Here is a 19,446-nt window from a genome sequence, read left to right as displayed (position 1 = left end):
AAGCTGAACTAGTAATGTATATTAAAACCTTGCAGAAGGTTCCAAAACACCATCTTGGTTTTATCTCATAGGGATCTAAAAGATATTTGAAGTTGTACATTTCAAACTCACATGCAGAAAACCTGAGACGTAAACACTTCGGTATGTTAATTTCAACATATCTTTCTTCTAATGAACGCATTTTACATCAAATTAGAGGGTTGAAGGTACGGTTGGTGAAGCTGCAAACAGGAACATATCACCTCCATCTGCCTCGGCCATTACAATGCGAAATGTACGCATTAAGGTTGTGGTCCAAAGTGTGCTTATTTGAAAGCAAATCAACTGCTGTCAGCAAGAACGACTTGCAAGCAAATCTGGCTAGGATTGCATTCTGCAAGAAGCTGATTCACACTGGCGCACACTCCTAACTGTGATATTACTTGGCTGCTTCCAAAGCTAGCTCAAGACATTTCTGGTAAAATGATTGGAAAGCTTGTTACAATCAAGCAGCAGATGATTTTGGTCAACTAAAACAAATTTTGAAACCTGAAGTGAAAGACAAGATGCTGCCTGGCCTGCTCCATTCTACATACAGAAGTCTAGTAGGCTGGTATTTTAATCTTACTTCAGCACTGATGAGATAGTACTCTCCACCTTGCCTGAGGGCAGCCAGCTAGCTTAGGGGGCACAGACCAGGCTGCATGGAAAACACAAACAACTCTGTACCCCAAAGTGGCTGTCTTTGTCTTATGCTAGGGGCCACCACCTCTAGCTACTCCACCATTATCAAGCATATCTGGGGATTATTAGATAACAGAGCACACAATGCCTGCTGGATGAGATCAGTCACAGCCCAAGGTCATTACAAGAATTGCACTACGGCAGGGTCAAGAAGGTGGTGAAGCAAGCAATCAAGCTGGCCAAGTTCATAGATCAGTGGCTGGGAACCCATAGGTCTTAAAAATAACAGCTCAATTGCTTCACACCACAACTTGTGTGGATCTGTAATGGAAAGTCATACAAGTAGGAAAGATATTGTAGCTAGTTCACAGGTCATTAGACACAACTGCTAAGGCTAATTAAAAGCATACAACATTTCTCTGTACATTATAGAATTTGCCTTTATTTTAACATTTAATAAACATTTAAAGTTTTTGTTTTTGTTTTTGTGTTTTTTACAACAGACCATACTAATGATGAATGCCCCAAAGAACAAAAGCTAAGCTTCTGACAATACAACCTTTCTGGCAGAGTCTGTTCTTGCAAGATACTGAAATGCTGAAAGTTTTATAATTCCTGGGATTCGGGGTGTCCTGAGGCTTCCTTACGCTGCAGAGTCTTCTTGGGAATAAGCTGGGTATGGATGTTGGGGAGAACTCCACCTTCCGCAATGGTCACATGTGCAAACAGCTTGTTCAACTCATCATCGCTTCTGATCGCCAACTGGATGTGGCGTGGCCCAATTCGTTGCTTCTTGTTCTCATGAGCAGCATTTCCCGCCAACTCCAGTAGCTCTGCAGTCAGATATTCCAACACGGCAGCCATGTACACCGAGGCGCCAACACCCACTCTTTCTGCGTACCGACCCCGTCTCAAAAGACGTCCAATGCGGCCCACTGGGAACTGCAAGCCTGCTCTTGCACTTTTGCTTTTTTTTACCTTGATTGCAGGCTTTGCCGGCTTCTTGCCCCGCCCAGACATCTTGGATCCTACAAACAAGAGGGGAGAGCCCACCTCCATTACACAATGCAAATGGCTTTGTGAGGTGTCCAAAGCCTAGGTGACCTTCCTGCAATCTGGAAGGAAGAGTATTTGGAGAACCAAACGCCTAAGAATTTTCTGTAATAATGACCTAGGATGTGGCCTTAAGATTTACATTCTTCTAAGCAGACTGGTTTTCTGCCAAATCAAGTTCAGCCATTTTAGGACCAGGTCAGCCAAAGAGGAGCTCTACACTAGTTGCTGGACTCCAATTCCCATCAGCCACAGCAACTACGATCCAGGCTGAAGGATTGTAGGCCAACATCATCTGCATACCATCCAACATTTCTCCGATGAACATAAGGAACGTCTCATTCCATAATGATGATTTTACTATTTATACTCCATGCTTCTAATAGATATAAAAAAATATAATAAAACCTTAAACAACGTTCCCTATACAGGATTAACTTCAGATGGCTTGGGGGTTGGATAGCTCAGTACCTTCCAACATTTCTCCAATTAAAATAGGGACATCCTAAGGAAAAATGAGACATTCCAGGATCAAGTAAGAAACTGGGATGCTTTTCTAAATCGGGAAGGTCCCTGGAACACAATAGAAACACTTGGAAGGCCTGCATCCAAAAGGGCACCATGTTTGCTATCCCTGTTTAAAACAATGCTACCACCCCCCATAGTAAGGTATAGAAAGCGAGGAAGAAGGAATTTTTGCCACTGATAGCATAAAGTTTGTTCAGTCAGTAGCAAAAAGTGCTAGGACAAAAAGCTGCTGGAGAATTCTGCTTCATCAAAAAAGATGTCAGTGTCATATAATTTTTTAAAATAATTACTAAATGGGTATATAATTTTTATTCTCTAAAATACAGCTACATGGTGTTAAGTCAATGCAGGATCTATGCCTCTTTACTAGGAATGCTATTGTACACCTCCAATGGTGGCTTGCTCCTCAGAGCTTAGAAGGCCTTATGTCTCACCATACAGTTAAAAGTTTCATCTGCTATATTTCTTAAAAAACATGATTAGCCTACCATTAAAGGCCAAGCAGGGTTTCCCACCCCCCTAAAAAGCTTTTAAAAATTAAAAAGGAAAGGAAAATAACAGCAATCAGTAGTACACATCATATACGTGTGCTAATATATATTATTGTTAAGCATAATGTATTTATTATTCATAACATATTATCTTTAAGCATAACATAGGTAATACTTATATGTATTACTCTTATATTATAAACTAATTAAACCACTTGCATTTTTTTCATTTCAAAAAACCCACTCACCTTCTTATTACAGCAGACAGCTACAAAGACAAGAGTTTTCTCCTCCTTTGACATAACCCTCTTTTTAAACCAATTTGTTCAGAACAGCTGCATCCAATTTGTCAGTATTTCTGACTTAATGGACACCAATCCTTTTAATTTAAAGAAGTCCCATTCCGATCAATAGGGTTTGAGAGGGTATTTTACCACAATTATGACACTTTCAGAAAGCTAATTTTAATTCTCAAGGGAAGTAATAGAACCGTTCTATTCTGCCTTGGTTAGACCACATTCAATATGTTTTCCACCTACCAAGGAAACTTTCCACCGAGAGATGGAAATAGAGATATGGATAACAGCTGGGTTTTATATGTTAAACAATGGAGGATAAACTATGGTATGTTTTACCCCTGCAGTCCCAATGACAACCTGAAACCTGCACAGAACCTGGTGGAGCCTAATTTGAGCATTTGCTATCTCCACTCACGGCCCGTTTTAAGATTATGGGCTCCTCCATACTTATTTTGAGCATTTATTATGATTGGTTTGAATGTTATGACAGCCATATCATATCAAAGCAAAGCAGAGCAAACAGAAATGGACCTTGGTTTTAGAAGTTATCTTAAGAGCACTACACACTTTCTCTCTTTCAAGTATCCCCCACCCAGACTTTTTGGGGTCTCTTTTTGTCTCTCCTCAACTGTAACAAGCTGATTAGCAATTACATTTCTGCTCAAGTTACCTCAGTAACTTAAGCCAATCTCCCTCCCTAAAAGATAAAGGTACCCCTGACCATTAGGTCCAGTCGTGGCCGACTATGGGGTTGCGGCGCTCATCTTGCTTTATTGGCCGAGGGAGCCGGTGTAGAGCTTCCGGGTCATGTGGCCAGCATGACTAAGCCGCTTCTGGTGAACCAGAGCAGCCCACGGAAATGCCGTTTACCTTCCCGCCGGAGCGGTACCTATTTATCTCTGGTTCACCAGAAGCGGCTTAGTCATGCTGGCCATGTGATCTGGAAGGTGTATGCCGGTTTCCTCGGCAAATAAAGCGAGATGAGCGCCGCAACCCCAGAGTTGGTCATGACTGGACTTAATGGTCAGAGATCCCTTTACCTTTACCTTTATTTCTCTGCATGGAGGAAGGAAATGGGAAAAGCTTTCCAATTGTCTTCAACTGTAGGGGCTTACGCCTCCCCTTGCAAAATTTGTCCGGCAAGTATTTGTTAAGCTGCGCAAACTATCAATATGTGTAAGAGATTCAGGAACTAAAGTATTTACCATCACAAAAGAATGGCCCAGGTTGAGCAATGATTGAACATTATTGGGTATCCTGACAGACAGGTTTTCTGCTGTAGACCGTCCCCCTGTGATGTATGTATGATGTTTTAGAAGGTGGTCTTGAGCTACAGGGGAGGCAATTCCAAAAGTCTATATAAGAGCTTGCACACCATTGTTCAGGGTTCCTCTCCTCCCTCCCTGTGTGGGGGGAGTGGGGGACCCTGTTGCAACAGTTTAATAAAGATCATGCTTACTAGCTGCTTTGCTTCTCAATATTCTCTGGCTGGCCTCTGTTATTTTCTCCTACCAATAGAAAACCTACATAAGGACTCTATACGGGCTCTTTGATACCCCATAAGAGAAGAGGGGCAGTTTTTTCTTTTAACAGGGTTGTTATCTTGTGCTTGCTTTCAAATGATGCATCAGTAGGTGGCAACAAAGCGCAGAGCGGAAGCTTGCAATAATAATAATAATAATAATAATAATAATAATAATAATAATAATTGCATTATTTATACCCCGCCCATTCAGCTGGGTTTTCCCAGCCACTCTGGGCGGCTCCCAACAGAGGACTAAAAACAGAATAAAACTTCAAACATTAAAAACTTCTCTAAAAATAGATTACAGCAAAAGTGACAAAGAATCTCGTAGCACTTGGAAGGCCTCAGTAAATCTGTTAGTCAAGTGCCACAAAGTTTGGTTTAGCCACGAACTGATATGATGCAGCAGAAGCAGCTGACTTGTAAGCTTGTGCCATAATGGTGAGGTATGTCTTACCGTGGAAGGACGTGTGGATCCAGAATTGGCCTCCACAGTCACAGACACACACACGGTTAAAACCATATTCATGGAAGACAATCTTACTCGGCTATGAGTGATCACCAAAGAAGAAGACGATGTCAATGGTGAAGGCTTTAAAGTGCCACAAAACTCCCAGAAGCTTTCCCTAAGCCAAACCATCCCTCCCATTGGGTAGAGTGAGGCTACAGCCTCAGGCAGTTCATTTTTGGGGTGTCATAAAATGGTAGCAAATGGTAATGTATTCAGTGTGCTAAACAGCAGGACCAAATAAAGTGATGTAGAAGTGTGGCAGCTGGTAGCTCTTCAGATTCGGGGGGGGGGGGAGTACAAAAAAAAGAGTTGTAACCGTGAGATGAGCTTGTTGACATCAGCCTATTTTTTTTTAATCCCCACATTTACCTCATCCCCTGCTTTGTGCAACATTGTGTATGAAGAAAAAGTGCAAATAATTAAATATTAATCTTGTATTTTTATATTATTGTAACTCTCCTTGGAAACATACAGTAAAGTTTGGAACAAAGAAATAAATGAAGAGCTATGAGATCAGCTTATAGACATCAGCCTAATTTACCTTATGTAGTGTACTTTTGTTTTGTTTTGTTTTGCTTTTACCTTCTTCCTTCTACCCACTTGCTTTGTGGAACATCTTGCCAGATGAAGAGTTCTGGAGAAAAACAGTTGCCACTCTTCTGTGACATTTTGGTTGGTGCCAGTAAGGTAGTGCCCAATGGTGGATTTTGGAATGGCCCTGACAGCATTTGTTAAAAGCCTAAATCCTGGGAGTAAGCCTCATTTAAATCAATGGGGCTTGGTAGTAAATAAGGCAAGGGAAAGTAAAAAACAAACAAACCACACACCCAACTGGCTGAGTCTGCATTTAGTCACAAGGTGCTTCCAAAGTATAGGAGGCATTCAAGCGCATAACAGAAATTTAGGTTTGTGCAATTTAAGTGGATTAAAATACTCTGCTGCCATAACACAACATATCCTCTCATGGACTTTTTGCACTTTGGAAAGTGACAGGAAATGAATTGAAAAGTGTGAGAGGAATGAATAATTAACAAGACATGTAAACACACAAGTAAATCAGGAGGAATAGTTTATCCTCCATTTATTTAAAGGTATGAAAAGGTGGCTCTTAGCCATGTTTGTTTCCATCTTTAAGTAAAAATCAAAGTTTCCTTGGTAGCCAGAAAATATATTTAGTGTTAATCATGCTATACCCTCCTTCAGAATTGAAATTACCGTAGCTTTCTGAAAGTGTGATCATCATTCTATTGAACAACCTACTGATCACAAGGGAACTTCTCTAAAGTAAGAGAATTGAGTTCTGCCACCCAAATAGCCAAGTTGAAACCAATTCAGTCAGAACTACTGGGAAAGTGGATACAGCTGAGGGAACTTTCATTCAAACACAGCTGATCAAACTCCCACATTAGCATCAACAGAGGAGTTTAAAATGAGAGCCATGTTCAAAAAGGAGAAAATTCTTTCGTTGACTGGAGAAGAGTCATAACTCAAGTGTTTCACTGAAGGAGGTGAGTGGTTTTATTTTTAAAAACATGCTAGTGGTTTAATTATAAGGTAAGATTAATAATAAATATTAGGTTTAAAGAGCTAGCTATGTATGCTGCTGAGGGCTACTGGAATTCCATCCCTCCCTTGACTTGCATAAGCCTTTTAGAAAAATGTGATGTATAAACCCAAAAATGCTCATATTGGTCTGCTAACAGTAGATTAATCAGTAGTATGAGTTTTAGAAATGCAGTAGATCAGACACCCCCAACCTGAGGCCCTCCAGATATTTTGGCTTACAACTCCCATGATCCCTAGCTAGCAAGACTAGTGGCCAGGGATGATGGGAATTGTAGTCCAAAACATCTGGAGGGCCAAAGGTTGGAGATTCCTGCAGTAGATGAAGCTTTTCATTGTATGGTGAGCCATTAAGGTCTCTAATGTTTTGAGAACAAGCCACATTATAATATTCCTAATATAGGGAGGCATGGCTCCTGCATTGGTTTAACACCATGTAGCTGTGTGTTATCAGGGGCAAAACCCTTCAATCCCCCTAGCTTTCTATCACTTACCATGGAGTAGTGGGATTGTTTTGAAAGAGGTATAGCCCAACTGGTGCCCTTTGGATGTTTTCGGCCTGCAGCCCACTTCATCCTTCAGCCTGGGTCATAGTTGCCGTGGCTGATGGGAATTGGAGTCCAGCAACTGCTGTGGGGCTTCCCTTTGGCTGACCTGGTTCTAACATGACTGAACTTGCAGAAAATTGGTCTGTTTATCTTAAGGCTACATTCTAGGTCATTATTACAGCAAGTTCTTAGGCGCTTGGTTCTCCGATTACTCTTCCTTCCATATTGTTAGCAATATGACAAAAACCATTTGCATTGTGTAACGAAGGTGGGCTCTCCTCTCTTACTTGTAGGATCCAGGATGTCTGGGCGTGGCAAGAAGCCGGCAAAGCCTGCAACCAAGGAACAAAAAAACAAGAGTGCAAGAGCAGGCTTGCAGTTCCCAGTGGGCCGCATTGGACGTCTTTTGAGACGGGGTCGGTACGCAGAAAGAGTGGGTGTTGGCGCCTCGGTGTACATGGCTGCCGTGTTGGAATATCTGACTGCAGAGCTACTGGAGCTGGCAGGAAATGCTGCTCATGAGAACAAGAGGCAGCGAATTGGGCCACGCCACATCCAGTTGGCGATCCGAAGTGATGATGAGCTGAACAAGCTGTTTGCACATGTGACCATTGCGGAAGGTGGAGTTCTCCCCCACATCAATGCTCTGCTTCTTCCTAAGAAAACAGCACCGTCCACTGTTCCCCAGGAGGAACCTGATAAGGGGACCTGACCTCATGTGACTTTTCTGTCTCTTACTGTCTGGAAAAGCTCCTCGTCCTTTTCATGTAGCACTTTCGCTAGGAAGAACTCTATATTTGTGTGTTTTAATAATATTTTTGTAATAATAAATTGTGCAATATAAAGCTTGGGCATGGTTTCTTTGTGAGCAAAGAACGGATTCAAAACTTTTTAAAAAATAAAAACTGGGATTGGAGCTTGTTGTGCAACTAGAGGCCTTTTGCAGGCCCAATGGTATGGTATGTGGAATGAAGCTGTACTCTTCACCGATTATTCAGGGCCTGCTAGCGGAATTAGCTGCCATAATCGGGCTACATGATGTTGGGAATAAACTCAGGTTATGGTCTATTGTCATCTTAATGAACTTTCCTGGGAGGACATTGGCTACAAGCTTGCGACAGCTGCCTCTGAACATCAAGTGATTTGTTTCCACATACCTAAGGTGTGCAAATGCTGTGCGATGATGTGCATTCAGTGCTTGTTGCTGGCACCATTTTGGTCACCCCCATGTTCACCCTTTCCCACACTGTTAATTTAACACGCATTCTGACAAGAGTGCACTGCGAGAACAGAATGCTGGTTAGATGAGCCTTAGATCTGACCCAGCTGGGCACACCAAAATATCCTGCACCTTTGTGCCCCTGTACTGAAAGCGGTACCTATTTATCTACTTGCACTTTGACGTGCTTTCGAACTGCTAGGTTGGCAGGAGCAGGGACCGAGCAATGGGAGCTCACCCCGTCACGGGGATTCGAACCGCCGACCTTCTGATCGGCAAGTCCTAGGCTCTGTGGTTTAACCCACAGCACCACCCGCGTCCCTACAGAGAAATATTTGAGGTGAATTTGGGAGAGTCAAAATGGGTTCCAGGATTGCTCTCCTGTACTGTTTCAGACACTATACAGTGGTACCTCAGGTTACATATGCTTCAGGTAACAGACTCCGCTAACCCAGAAATAGTGCTTCGGGTTAAGAACTTTGCTTCAGGATAAAGAACAGAAATCGGGCTCGAGGCATGGCGGCAGCAGAAGGCCCCATTAGCTAAAGTAGTGCTTCAGGTTAAGAACGGACCTCCGGAACGAGTTAGGTACTTAACCCGAGGTACCACTGTACTTATGCATGTGTGTTTGTCTTGTACATTTATGAACATTTATTCGATATATATATACATATAAGACCTTAAAATTCCTCTAACAACCCTATTCAAATGCCCATGGTGATTCTATTATAACAGATCTCCTTTTTTTAAAAACGCACACGCATATTATTATTACAGGCGCAACCAGCAAATGTGACAAAAACAACAACACGTGCTGAGTTTCCAGAGCCCAGGGAAAGGTGGGCGGTCCCTTGCTACTGATTTCCTTCCCGTCACCCACCCTTCTCGGCACCCCGCCTCCTCCGAGAGCCTTTTTCTCCTCCCTCCTCCGACCAGCAGGAGAAAGTGCCCGGATCAGTCCTAATACGGGCAACTCGGGCAGGCGCGTCAGCTGGGCGTGTCACGCGAGCTTGTGCGCTCTTGGAGGTGGCCGGCTCAGCGACCCCCGGGATCCACGCGGAGCACCTAAGGAGCACCTGCCTCACTCAGCAACAGCAGCAAAGTTGGGACACCCCGCTCCCCAAACATGCAGGTGAGCTACTCTGAGCTGGATCCTCCCTTCTGGTCACCTGCCGGGAGACCCCTTTGCGTAATGGGATCGCTTTATCTGGAGAAGGGGAACCGGGGCTGGGGACGCGAGTGGGACATAGCACGGTCTGGGCAGGTCCACGAAGGATCCCTGCCCACGGTAGCTGAAACCCGGAAGATCAGCTCGCTTTCTGCTTCCCGTGTGTTGGGTTGCAAAGATGACACGCGGTGGTTCTTCCTGTCGGGGAAGGAAAGACCTCCGTGTTTCCCTTCCACCCGTCGGCTTTCTTCTTTTCGCGAGCATGCGCTCCAGGCTGCGTTGCATTTGCTGGTTGCAGGAGAAGAAACGGAGGCGATCAAGGGGGGTGGGTGTTCTTTCAAACACAGGAGGTGGGGAAGCTGGAATTGTTTCTGAGTTCCTAAAAAAGTCATTCTCCGCAAATGACTTCCTGCACTTAGCACTGAAGAAATGAGCTGTCATTTTATACGGGATAGGAAAGAGTAAAGTTGGCAGGCTGCTACTGTGACTGCTAATTGAGCCTGAGTGATGTGTAGTAGCCCTGCTTTCCAGTGGTAGGATAACTGTGACATCTCTTACACGTTCTTTGTGAATGGTCACTGTTAATATACAATGGTCACAGTTAGTACATTTCATTTCCCTCTGCCTCACTGTTTACAACACACACCAATCCATGTCTATTTATTTGTACAAGCAACTCAGGATATTTCTTCATGTGCCTGATGATGTCGATTTTAGTCCACAAGCTGCTTATGCCATAATAGTTTTTTTTAAAAAAATGGCATCTTGCTCTATGTTCTTTTCCGTTTTTGTTTCAACAGACTAAATCCCACTACCCTCTGGACACTAGTTTAATGTAGTCCTGTGTACGTGTATGAAATCCAAAACTTTACTTGCTTTTTCCAGTATGTATTTGTTTTATTTAAGCAGCTCAGGCCTTTTTTTCTACTGGAAAGTGGAATTGAGATGAATCATAAATGTTTACTCGGAAAAAAAGCCCACTGATTTCAGTGATACTTCTTCCCACATATATACGCATTGGATTGAAGCCTGCATACTTATGGAGAATACGTTTTGTATAGTGTTTGTCGGAATCCTAAAAGAAAAAAAGCCACAGTGACCAGCATGGCTCCAGATGTTGTGGACTATAACTCCCTAACCATTGGCCGTGCTGGCTAGGATTGGTGAGAGTTGCAGCCCAGAACAACTGGAGGGTTAAGTTTCTTCAGTGCCAAACTTGGGTTTTGATAGTGACAGTTCTTTGGGGGGGGGTAAAGAATGAAGGGCTGGCACTCACATCTTGATAAAACAATTGTGGGTACCAACACAAGATGGCTGCCATGGGCAGCAAAAAAAGGATGTGACAGTACTCTAAACTGGTTGGTAAAGGTACCCCTGACCGTTAGGTCCAGTCCCGGATGACTCTGAGGTTGTGGCGCTCATCTCGCTCTATAGGTCGAGGGAGCCGGCGTACAGCTTCTGGGTCATGTGGCCAGCATGACTAAGCCGCTTCTGGTGAACCAGAGCAGCGCACGGAAACGCCATTTACCTTTCCGCTGGAGTGGTACCTATTTATCTACTTGCACTTTGACATGCTTTTGAACTGCTAGGTTGGCAGGAGCAGGGACTGAGCAACAGGAGCTCACCCCGTTGCGGGGATTCGAACCGCTGACCTTCTGATCAGCAAGCCCTAGGCTCTGTGGTTTAACCCACAGCGCCACCCGCGTCTCAAACTGGTTGGTAGGCCTGGCCAATTTCTGGTTTTCAACATCGCGATAGATTACCAGCTAAACATTGTGATATACTGATATATCACAATGTCTGATATACTGATATATCACAATGTCTGAAATAAGGATAATGTCTGAAATAAGGATGGCCGTGTAGAGGCTGGCTTCACATGTTGGCTTTCCCACATTGTGATTTTCTCATAGCTCACACACACACGCACCCCCCCCCCCCGATTCAAATTATATTGCCAGGTCTAAAACTATGAAACCAATATCACAATATGGACTTCAAACCAGTTTGGGGCAATATATTGAAATATTGCTCTGCCCTACTGGTGGGTACCATCACAAAAAAACCCCACTGGTTGTAAGTTTTGGCTCTGACAATTCTATGTGCTTTAGGATCCTAATGCGGACACAGAGTGGAATGACATCTTACGTAAAAAAGGCATTCTTCCTCCAAAAGAAAAGCTGAAAGAGCAAGAACAAGCTGAAGAGGAAAGGGAGCAACAGATAATCCAGCAAAAATCTGTTGGTAAGCCCTTCAGTTGATTTAATGTGATGTTTCCGTAATCTACCTTGCCTTGTCACCAGAATGTATCAACCTATACAGAGCACACCAAGGCCTCGTGGTTCATTCATTGCCTTTTGAGGTATGGATAACCTTCGAGAAAGGAGTTTGGTACTTCCTCGCCTCCTCTGTGACCTTGAAAAATATTGAGATTAGTCCTTACAGAGCATCATACTGAGCTATGAGGACACTCAAAGAGACATATAGAACTTCCAGGGCTTCTGGGAAATCATAAGGCTTGCTTTGGGGGACTCCCAGGTGAAATCCTTACAACCTGGGTGGGCATTAGGGTTTTTATCCCCCAGGGAAGGACAACTGATGAAACAGAATCTGGATCCAGATTTCTTCTTCAGTGATAGACTATGAACCTAGCAGAGGTATAAAATGAATTGTTCTCGCGCTTTTTGTTGCACTTTTGTATCATTGTAAATCAGTTTAAATTATTGTAAATTATAGCTTTTTTATTTTTCAGCACAGTCAGCAGTATATTTTTCTGCAGGACCCCCCAATGTTCACTGTGGGATGCAACTTGTGCAAACTGGGATACAATCTTGAATAGATACTTAAAAATATAGATGGATAAATTTCTCTTGACAACTCTGATGGGGTGATCTAAAACTATATAGATGGATAAATTTCTCTTGACAACTCTGATGGGGTGATCTAAAACTGTGGACCTGCGTTGCAACGCTTCCCCTCACATCAGGGGCACAGAACCTCAGGCCTAGGGGGCAAATGTAAACCTTCATATCTCTCTGCCCAGCCTTTCAGAATCTCCTTCAAGCCCTGCCTCCTCAGGCCATGCTCTCTCTTCCCAGGCCACAACCCTTGTTGGATCTGATGCACCCCCTCCCCTAGTGCTTTTGTTATGAGTCCTTGAACTGCCTAGATGTATATATGGAGGGGGAATGTAGAAACTGCATGGCTGGGATGTATTCTACTGCTCACCTACTTTTGTTGATGATTTGATGATTTTATTATTTATACCCTGCCCATCTGGCTGATTTTCCGTATGCCTCTGATCCCACTCTTTTTGCCCCTGGCTCCTACACACCAGTGGCATGCAGCCCTCACAATGCTGTTCTATAAGGAATGCAACCCCCTCATTCTCAGGAAGGTCTTCCCTCCAACCCACTACCTGCTTTACATCATCTTATGCACCTGCAGGTCTTTTTGTGGGAATTAGCGTGATGGCTCCGAAGTGCCTTGGTAAAGAAAATGCTTCCCTTTGGAGAGATTTCTTTGACCTTGTGGGGTGCTCTTTTGATCATTAGAAAGTATTTTATTGGACAAGAGCGCATCCCTTGGTTTGCACTAATTGCCTTCCATATTTCACATCATTTAGAAAGTGAACTGATGATAGCTGCCTAAAATAAGAGCTTACTCAGCAGGAGCTGCAGCCTTGTAGCAAATGATAACTCCCAGGATGTAAGTTACGGAAGCAGAGTTGCTGAGATAGTGTGGTGCCTGGAATCCTGGATTTTGTGAGGACCTGGATTTAAGATGGAATTCACTTCTCTTTTGTAACATCTAGCAGATTTGTATCTTGGTTTTATTGTGCAAAATGTTGATCTCGGCAAGCATGAGGTAGATACTCCTTGCCGTATAATACTTTAATTGGTTCTTAATTACCAAAATCTCTCATTTGGAAATTATTTGCATGATGAAAGAGATTCTGTTGTTGTTATTAAATTTATATTGCCCAGAGCAGCAAACACAGTGATAAAGTAATTAAACAACTAAAACATATAAAAACATTTCTAAGACTGCTATCAACCTTGTGTACCCGTTCAGAGCTCCAGTAATGGTTGGCTTTTATTCTGTGCCATACTGATGACCTTGCATTTCTTACAAACAGTGAAAACATATGAAGACATGACCCTAGAAGAACTTGAAGAAAATGAAGATGAATTCAGTGAGGAAGATGAACGGGCTATGGAAATGTACAGGTTAGAGCACTCTGTCCAAGACCCACAAATGTGATTGCCAGTTAAGCACTGGTGTGTACATTTTTTGTTCCAGTGAGAGCAGATAGTTAAGGAGAACCGCAAGCCTGGAGCAGTAGGAGGACTCTCCCTGATGCCATGCTGACTTGAGAAGAATAGGAGAAAGGAAAGTGCTCTCCTTGACACTGCATTGAACCTCTAAGACACTGGAAAAGCCATGTGACATTTTGCTGTTTTCTTAGTGTCCGTGGCTCAGCAGAATGGGAGGGAGTCCCCATCTCTCCCTGCAATGGCTCATCCTCCTCCCCAGTTGGAGAAGATGGGCAAAAACAGGTTGGGCTGGCCAGGAAGGCCAGCTAGGATTTATTGACCCCTGCAATAGATAAGAGAATTAATGAAATCTTCAAGACCCACCCCCTGATTTTCCTCCAGTTTTAGCCAAATCAGGCTGCCTCTTGGTAGCCCTCTAAAAAACAGTAGCTGAAAGGGCTATCACAAAAAACAAGAGGACGCAAATTCTTCCTGGAGGATCAAAGGTTAAAAGTTTAGACAGCATATTCGCAGTGGCAGTAGGATTTGTTTAATAACTTCTCATCTCTCTGTATTTAGGGTTATCTTAGAACTCATGTTATTAGTGTTTACTGTGTTAAATGCAGCTTCTAAAATGAATTCTTTAAAACATCTGACCTTGCAAATTACAGTTCAGTTCTACAGATCGTTACATACACCTCTAGCAATCAACATCTGCAAAACGAACATTGTGCTTAGAAATGATAAGTGTCCAGTTTTTAGCAACTGCTCAGTACTGCAGGTTTGTCAATACTGTTGTGGTTTATCTTCTCTCACCTGCTTTTTCAATCTGTGAATCAATAGAACAGTGTGATATTGACATTCACCTATGATCCCACTAATTCCACTTAATCCTTCCTGTATTCATCAGGAGCTTGGAAACTGGGTTTCATAATTTGCAACTGAGATGTGATCCTTTATAGGGAAAAAAAAGGGATTGGCACCTCAGTCCTATGCTTCATTGGATGCAAGTATCATTCAGTGGGATTTGCTTACAGTCAGTGTTATTAAGACAGCAGCCAGGCAGGTGAATTCCTAAATCTTTTGGCTGCACCAGCGTAGATTCGAGCCTGGGCTCTGCAACTAAGGTTGCAATGCTATGTATACTTATCTGATGGGAGGGCTTTCCACAGGGCAGGTGCCACTACTGAGTAGGCCCTCTGCCTGGTTCCCTGTAACCTCACTTCTCTCAATGAGGGAACCGCCAGAAGGCCCTTGGAGCGCGACCCCAGTGTCTGGGCTGAATTATGGGGATGGAGATGCTCCTTCAGGTATATAGGGCCAAAGCCATTTAGGGCTTTCAAGGTCAGCACCAACACTTTGAATTCTGCTCGGAAACATATTGGGAGCCAATGTAGGTCTTTTAGGACTGGGGAGAGTCTTGAGGGCCAGATACAGGTGCCTGGAGGGCTACATGTAGCCCAAGAGTATGAAGTTCCCCGCTCCTAGAGTAGACAGTGCTGAGTTAATATGGTACAGCGCCACTTCCTGTGCTCTTACATTTACAGCAATGGCTTTCCAAACAGCTGTGGTCTCTGGGTTGCTGGGGATCAGAATTGGTGACAGCGTGGATGTAGTTACAGTGTAATCCTAGGTTAGTGTGTGAAAGAGAGACAGCTGCATGGGAACTGGGAGATTTTTGTTGCATCTCCAGCACAAAACTGCTGGTTGGGTTTTCCACCTCAGCCCCTTTGAAGGTTCATTTTTCACTAGTTGCAACTGTCCGTCTAACTTACATTTTGGCTCATTTCAAAACCAGTCATCAAGCCCTTTTTTGTCTCAACTTTCCTCCTTCCATTTTGATGGAAGCATAGTGGTTGTGGTGAGACATGAGTTGTGAACCTAGGACCTGATCCTGGTTCTGTCTTCCCTAATGCAGGAGCTGTGCAGGGAGCCTTTAGCATTCCTTTATCTTGTGTGGGATAGGGGAGGATAAAAGTAAACCATGGTTTACTGAGATAACAAATGTGAAGTGCCTTAAACACTCAATGTTATATCTCTGGTCTCAAATCCATCTGTATGTTTCCTTTTCTAATTCTTTTCCCATGGTGTAGGCAGCAAAGGCTAGCTGAATTGAAAGCCTTGCAAGCAAAGAATAAATTTGGACACGTTTTAGAGATCTCGGGACAGGATTACATCCAAGAAATTACTAAAGCTGGCAAGGATATATGGGTGATACTACACCTGTACAAGCAAGGGTAAGCAAGCATTTCAAGATGACTGCTGTTTGCACACAGTTTTTTTCTGTAGCAGGTTTGGTCTTGTGAAACTGTCCCCAAACTGGTGATCTTGCATTTTGTGTTTTAGCCAACTAAACATGCTTCGGCAGACGAGCCTTCCTTGCTCTTTCAGAACCCTGATGTTGGTATCTGTTGTGCAAATGAAAGGAATTTTTAAAATACAAAGTCACCCAACTACAGTTCAGTGACATCATCAGGAATTGAGTTGCTTCATTGTTCTAGCCATTAAACCAGGAAGGAGGGTAGTTGTGTACAGGCAACAATCATTTTGCAAGTGTTCAAAGCACGTGCCCATCACTGAAACCAAGTGGTGGCAGGAAAAGGGAACATTGCAGGGCAAGGCCATAATGGACTTAAATATTTTCCACTATCACGTGCGATGACCCGGAATGCAACCACCAAGAAAATCGGGGGTGCCTGTATTGGAATGGGGAAACATTTTAAAGGTTGTGGGAAATTTCTCTTCTTTGAAATGGTAGGCGTAGATCTAAGAACCAGTGTGGTGTAGTGACTGGATTACCAAGGAGACCTGAATTGAAATCCCCACTCAGCCAAGAAGATCACTAGGTGACCTTGGGCCAGTAGCTCTCTCTTAACATAACCTACCACTCTGGGTTGTGGTGAGGATAAACTCAGAGAGTGGAAAGCAGCGTGTGTACAACCTTTACTTCCTTGGAGAAACGATGACATAAAAATACAATAATAATGTATGTGTCACAGCAGCCTCCGTTTTAAAAGATGCATTCGCTCCTTTGTGTGAGAGAACACATTTGCAAGGTTAAATATGTTCCTATCAGGTTACCTATTCTAGAAATGGGCATTTTGTTTTGTTTTTTGCAGAGCATATATTTTGCAGAGACACATGGAAAACATGGCATTTTATTATTTTATTATCTTGTAATTTCATTCTCCCTATTCTTATGGCTGTTTTTATTAATAAGAAAACAAAAAAAGGGAAAAAAATATGGCTCTTTAATGGATTTCTTCCCCTTTTCCTTTTTAAAAAATAAAGTATTCCCCTTTGTGCCTTGATAAATCAACACTTAAACGGACTTGCAAGGAAGTTCCCTGATGTCAAGTTTGTCAAAGCCATTTCGACAACCTGCATACCCAACTATCCAGATAGAAACCTCCCCACAATCTTCGTCTACCTTGAAGGGGACATCAAGGCCCAATTTATTGGACCCCTGGTGTTTGGAGGCATGAACCTGACAAGTGATGGTAAGTAGCTGCCACTTAGACCTTGACAAAGGGCCCAAATGGACACAACCCATGTAACCTTGTCTCCTTGTGCCCTGTTTGCGTTGATTGGTGGCTGATCCCTTTTATGTGTTTAAAACATCAATAGGTTGCTTTTTGGTACTAAACCGATACTCAAAGCACTTTGCAAAGTACGTAGAAATTCTTAAGAATGCAAAGGCAGCAAAGACGACTCATAAGATAAAGAGTCTTCCCATGTACCCAGCTATAATTGTAACCTGCCCAGGGGCCTTATGGTACAAGTGGGTAAGAAATCCTATAAAGAAATGCAATAAAAACATACCTGATTGAGACACCGCTGAACATTGTCCACTTAATTTGGTTCTGTCTCCACCTCACAGCCAAGCTCTGCAAGCCACAGTCTCTGTGGATTTTTGTCCCTGACTCTGTGGAACAAGTCAACTTGCGTAACAGAATCACATTAATTTCCTCCCCACCCCCCTTCCTTTTTGTTCTTTCTGCCTAACATAATTGAGGCTGGCTGGTTAGATTGCCACCACAGTTAACAGTGAGACATCTGATTAACTTGGAAGTATTGACTTTCTTCCAACTTCTGGGGTGTAAGCCAATTTGAGCCCAAGTAATAAAGACCTGCTGCTAGGTGGGAAGTGTTTCTGGGTTGGGGCAGTAAAGAAAGAAGCAGGAAGTAATGGGGAGCAGTGTGTACGCATTCTTGCTTTTTGTTTCTCAAATCTCCCTTTAAAACAGCAGATGAAACATTAACAGCTGCTTCTGCCTCTCCTGACAACAGTTATAAAGATGACCTTGCTTTTGTCTGTCTGAGAACATGCTGGAGTTTTGAGGCAATTAACCGTATTTCCATTTTCTTCAGAGAGCTTGTGTGGAACTTAGCATTGTAGTAAAAGCAAATTTGAAAACAGCAGATGGGAAGCGCACGTCCTGAAGAACAGGAACACAGAGATGCTTTTCTTTGTTCCAGCTTGTAAGTCACTGCCGTGTGTCATTCTTTTCTCTTGCGTTTTAGAATTGGAGTGGAAGATTTCTGAGTCGGGCGCCATCAAGACAGACCTGGAGGAGAACCCCAGGAAGCAGATCCAGGACCAGCTGATGACTTCCATCAGGTGTTCTGTCCCAGCAAGGAGGGAGGAAAGTGACCCAGAAGATGACTAAGGCCTCGTGTGAAGCTCAGTTCTATGCCTGATTACTCTGAAGTTAGTCTGACTGCATTCAGTGGGACTTGACTTCCATGTAAAGAGTGCGTGTGATTGCAGCCCCATAAATACCACTGATGGGTTTTTACTTTTGCTTTTAGATTTTACTAAAAAAGTCGTGGTTATGTGGAGGCTTGCAGAGCAGTAAATTGGAGGAAATTGGAAAGGCTTCCTGATGAATCAGGCGCTTGTTGTGGACATTCCCTACAGTGGACATAACTACTAACAGCACATTCACCCTCTGGGTGTTTTGCTTGTTCTCTTTCCTCTCTCCTCTGTACCAGAGTCATTTTAAGCACAGAGAGTGCTTGGTCATTTCTATGCTTTAGACAAAGGCCAACAACTCCATTATGGTTGGGAAAAGGCTATAATGCAATTCTTGATTCTCAAATAAAAATACATGATTAATTTTTAAAGGGTTGTGTGGAACATTGTGTATATTTTATTGGGCAAATCCAACTGTAGAAGGCTAATATTGCTTCCAAGGTCTCAGAATTAAAGTGAGAATACAGTATTTATATATTTACTTAAAATCTTGAAAACTCTGAAATTTCTTTGACTGTCTCATGGAGATGCAGTGTGTTTTATTCTATTCTTGAAATGTAACAGAAGGATATTTTTAAATTTGTCCTGCACCACATGTTCTCGATTTTGGTAAAACTAGTGCAATTGCATACAGTGGTACCTCAGGTTAAGTACTTAATTCATTCTGGAGGTCCATTCTTAACCTGAAACTGTTCTTAACCTGAAGCACCACTTTAGCTAATGGGGCCTCCTGCTGCTGCCACGCCGCCGGAGCACGATTTCTGTTCTCATCCTGAAGCAAAGTTCTTAACCTGAAGCACTATTTCTGGGTTAGCGGAGTCTGTAACCTGAAGTGTATGTAACCCGAGGTACCACTGTATATGTTT

General features: G+C 43.1%; 2 protein-coding genes and 1 pseudogene across 3 annotated transcripts; 2 read left to right on the top strand and 1 right to left on the bottom strand.

The window, feature by feature from the left end:
- Nucleotides 1–1,190: 1,190 nt before the first annotated feature.
- LOC309368646 (histone H2A type 2-C pseudogene) lies at nucleotides 1,191–1,989 on the bottom strand (annotated as a pseudogene). The gene has a single exon. The product of its transcript is annotated as a histone H2A type 2-C pseudogene (transcript).
- A 5,493-nt stretch (nucleotides 1,990–7,482) lies between these two features.
- Nucleotides 7,483–7,893, top strand: LOC309368814 (histone H2A-like; the record flags this gene model as incomplete). The annotated part of the gene is made up of 1 exon (XM_081909122.1): nucleotides 7,483–7,893. The coding sequence occupies one exon, from the start codon at nucleotides 7,483–7,485 to the stop codon at nucleotides 7,891–7,893; it is 411 nt and encodes a 136-aa protein (XP_081765248.1).
- Nucleotides 7,894–9,336: 1,443 nt separating this feature from the next.
- Nucleotides 9,337–18,951, top strand: PDCL3 (phosducin like 3). Its single transcript, XM_081908883.1, has 7 exons — nucleotides 9,337–9,532; nucleotides 11,680–11,812; nucleotides 13,707–13,797; nucleotides 15,918–16,061; nucleotides 17,116–17,324; nucleotides 18,349–18,535; nucleotides 18,637–18,951. Exons 1-6 carry the CDS (start codon nucleotides 9,527–9,529, stop codon nucleotides 18,492–18,494), a joined length of 729 nt encoding a protein of 242 aa, XP_081765009.1. The 5' UTR covers nucleotides 9,337–9,526; the 3' UTR covers nucleotides 18,495–18,535; nucleotides 18,637–18,951.
- The last annotated feature ends 495 nt before the right edge of the window (nucleotides 18,952–19,446 follow it).

The sequence above is a fragment of the Podarcis melisellensis genome (assembly GCF_964234715.1).
Source record: "Podarcis melisellensis genome assembly, chromosome: 4".
NCBI lineage: Eukaryota > Metazoa > Chordata > Lepidosauria > Squamata > Lacertidae > Podarcis > Podarcis melisellensis.
Note: the sequence above shows the minus strand (reverse complement) of the source record. Positions and strands in the feature narration are given on the sequence as shown.

Excerpts from the sequence above, each read along its gene's own strand:
- PDCL3 (XM_081908883.1), top strand. Across the intron at positions 13,798-15,917 it reads CGGGCTATGGAAATGTACAG|GCAGCAAAGGCTAGCTGAAT; the intron begins GTTAGAGCACTC and ends CCCATGGTGTAG. Across the intron at positions 16,062-17,115 it reads CTACACCTGTACAAGCAAGG|TATTCCCCTTTGTGCCTTGA; the intron begins GTAAGCAAGCAT and ends TAAAAAATAAAG.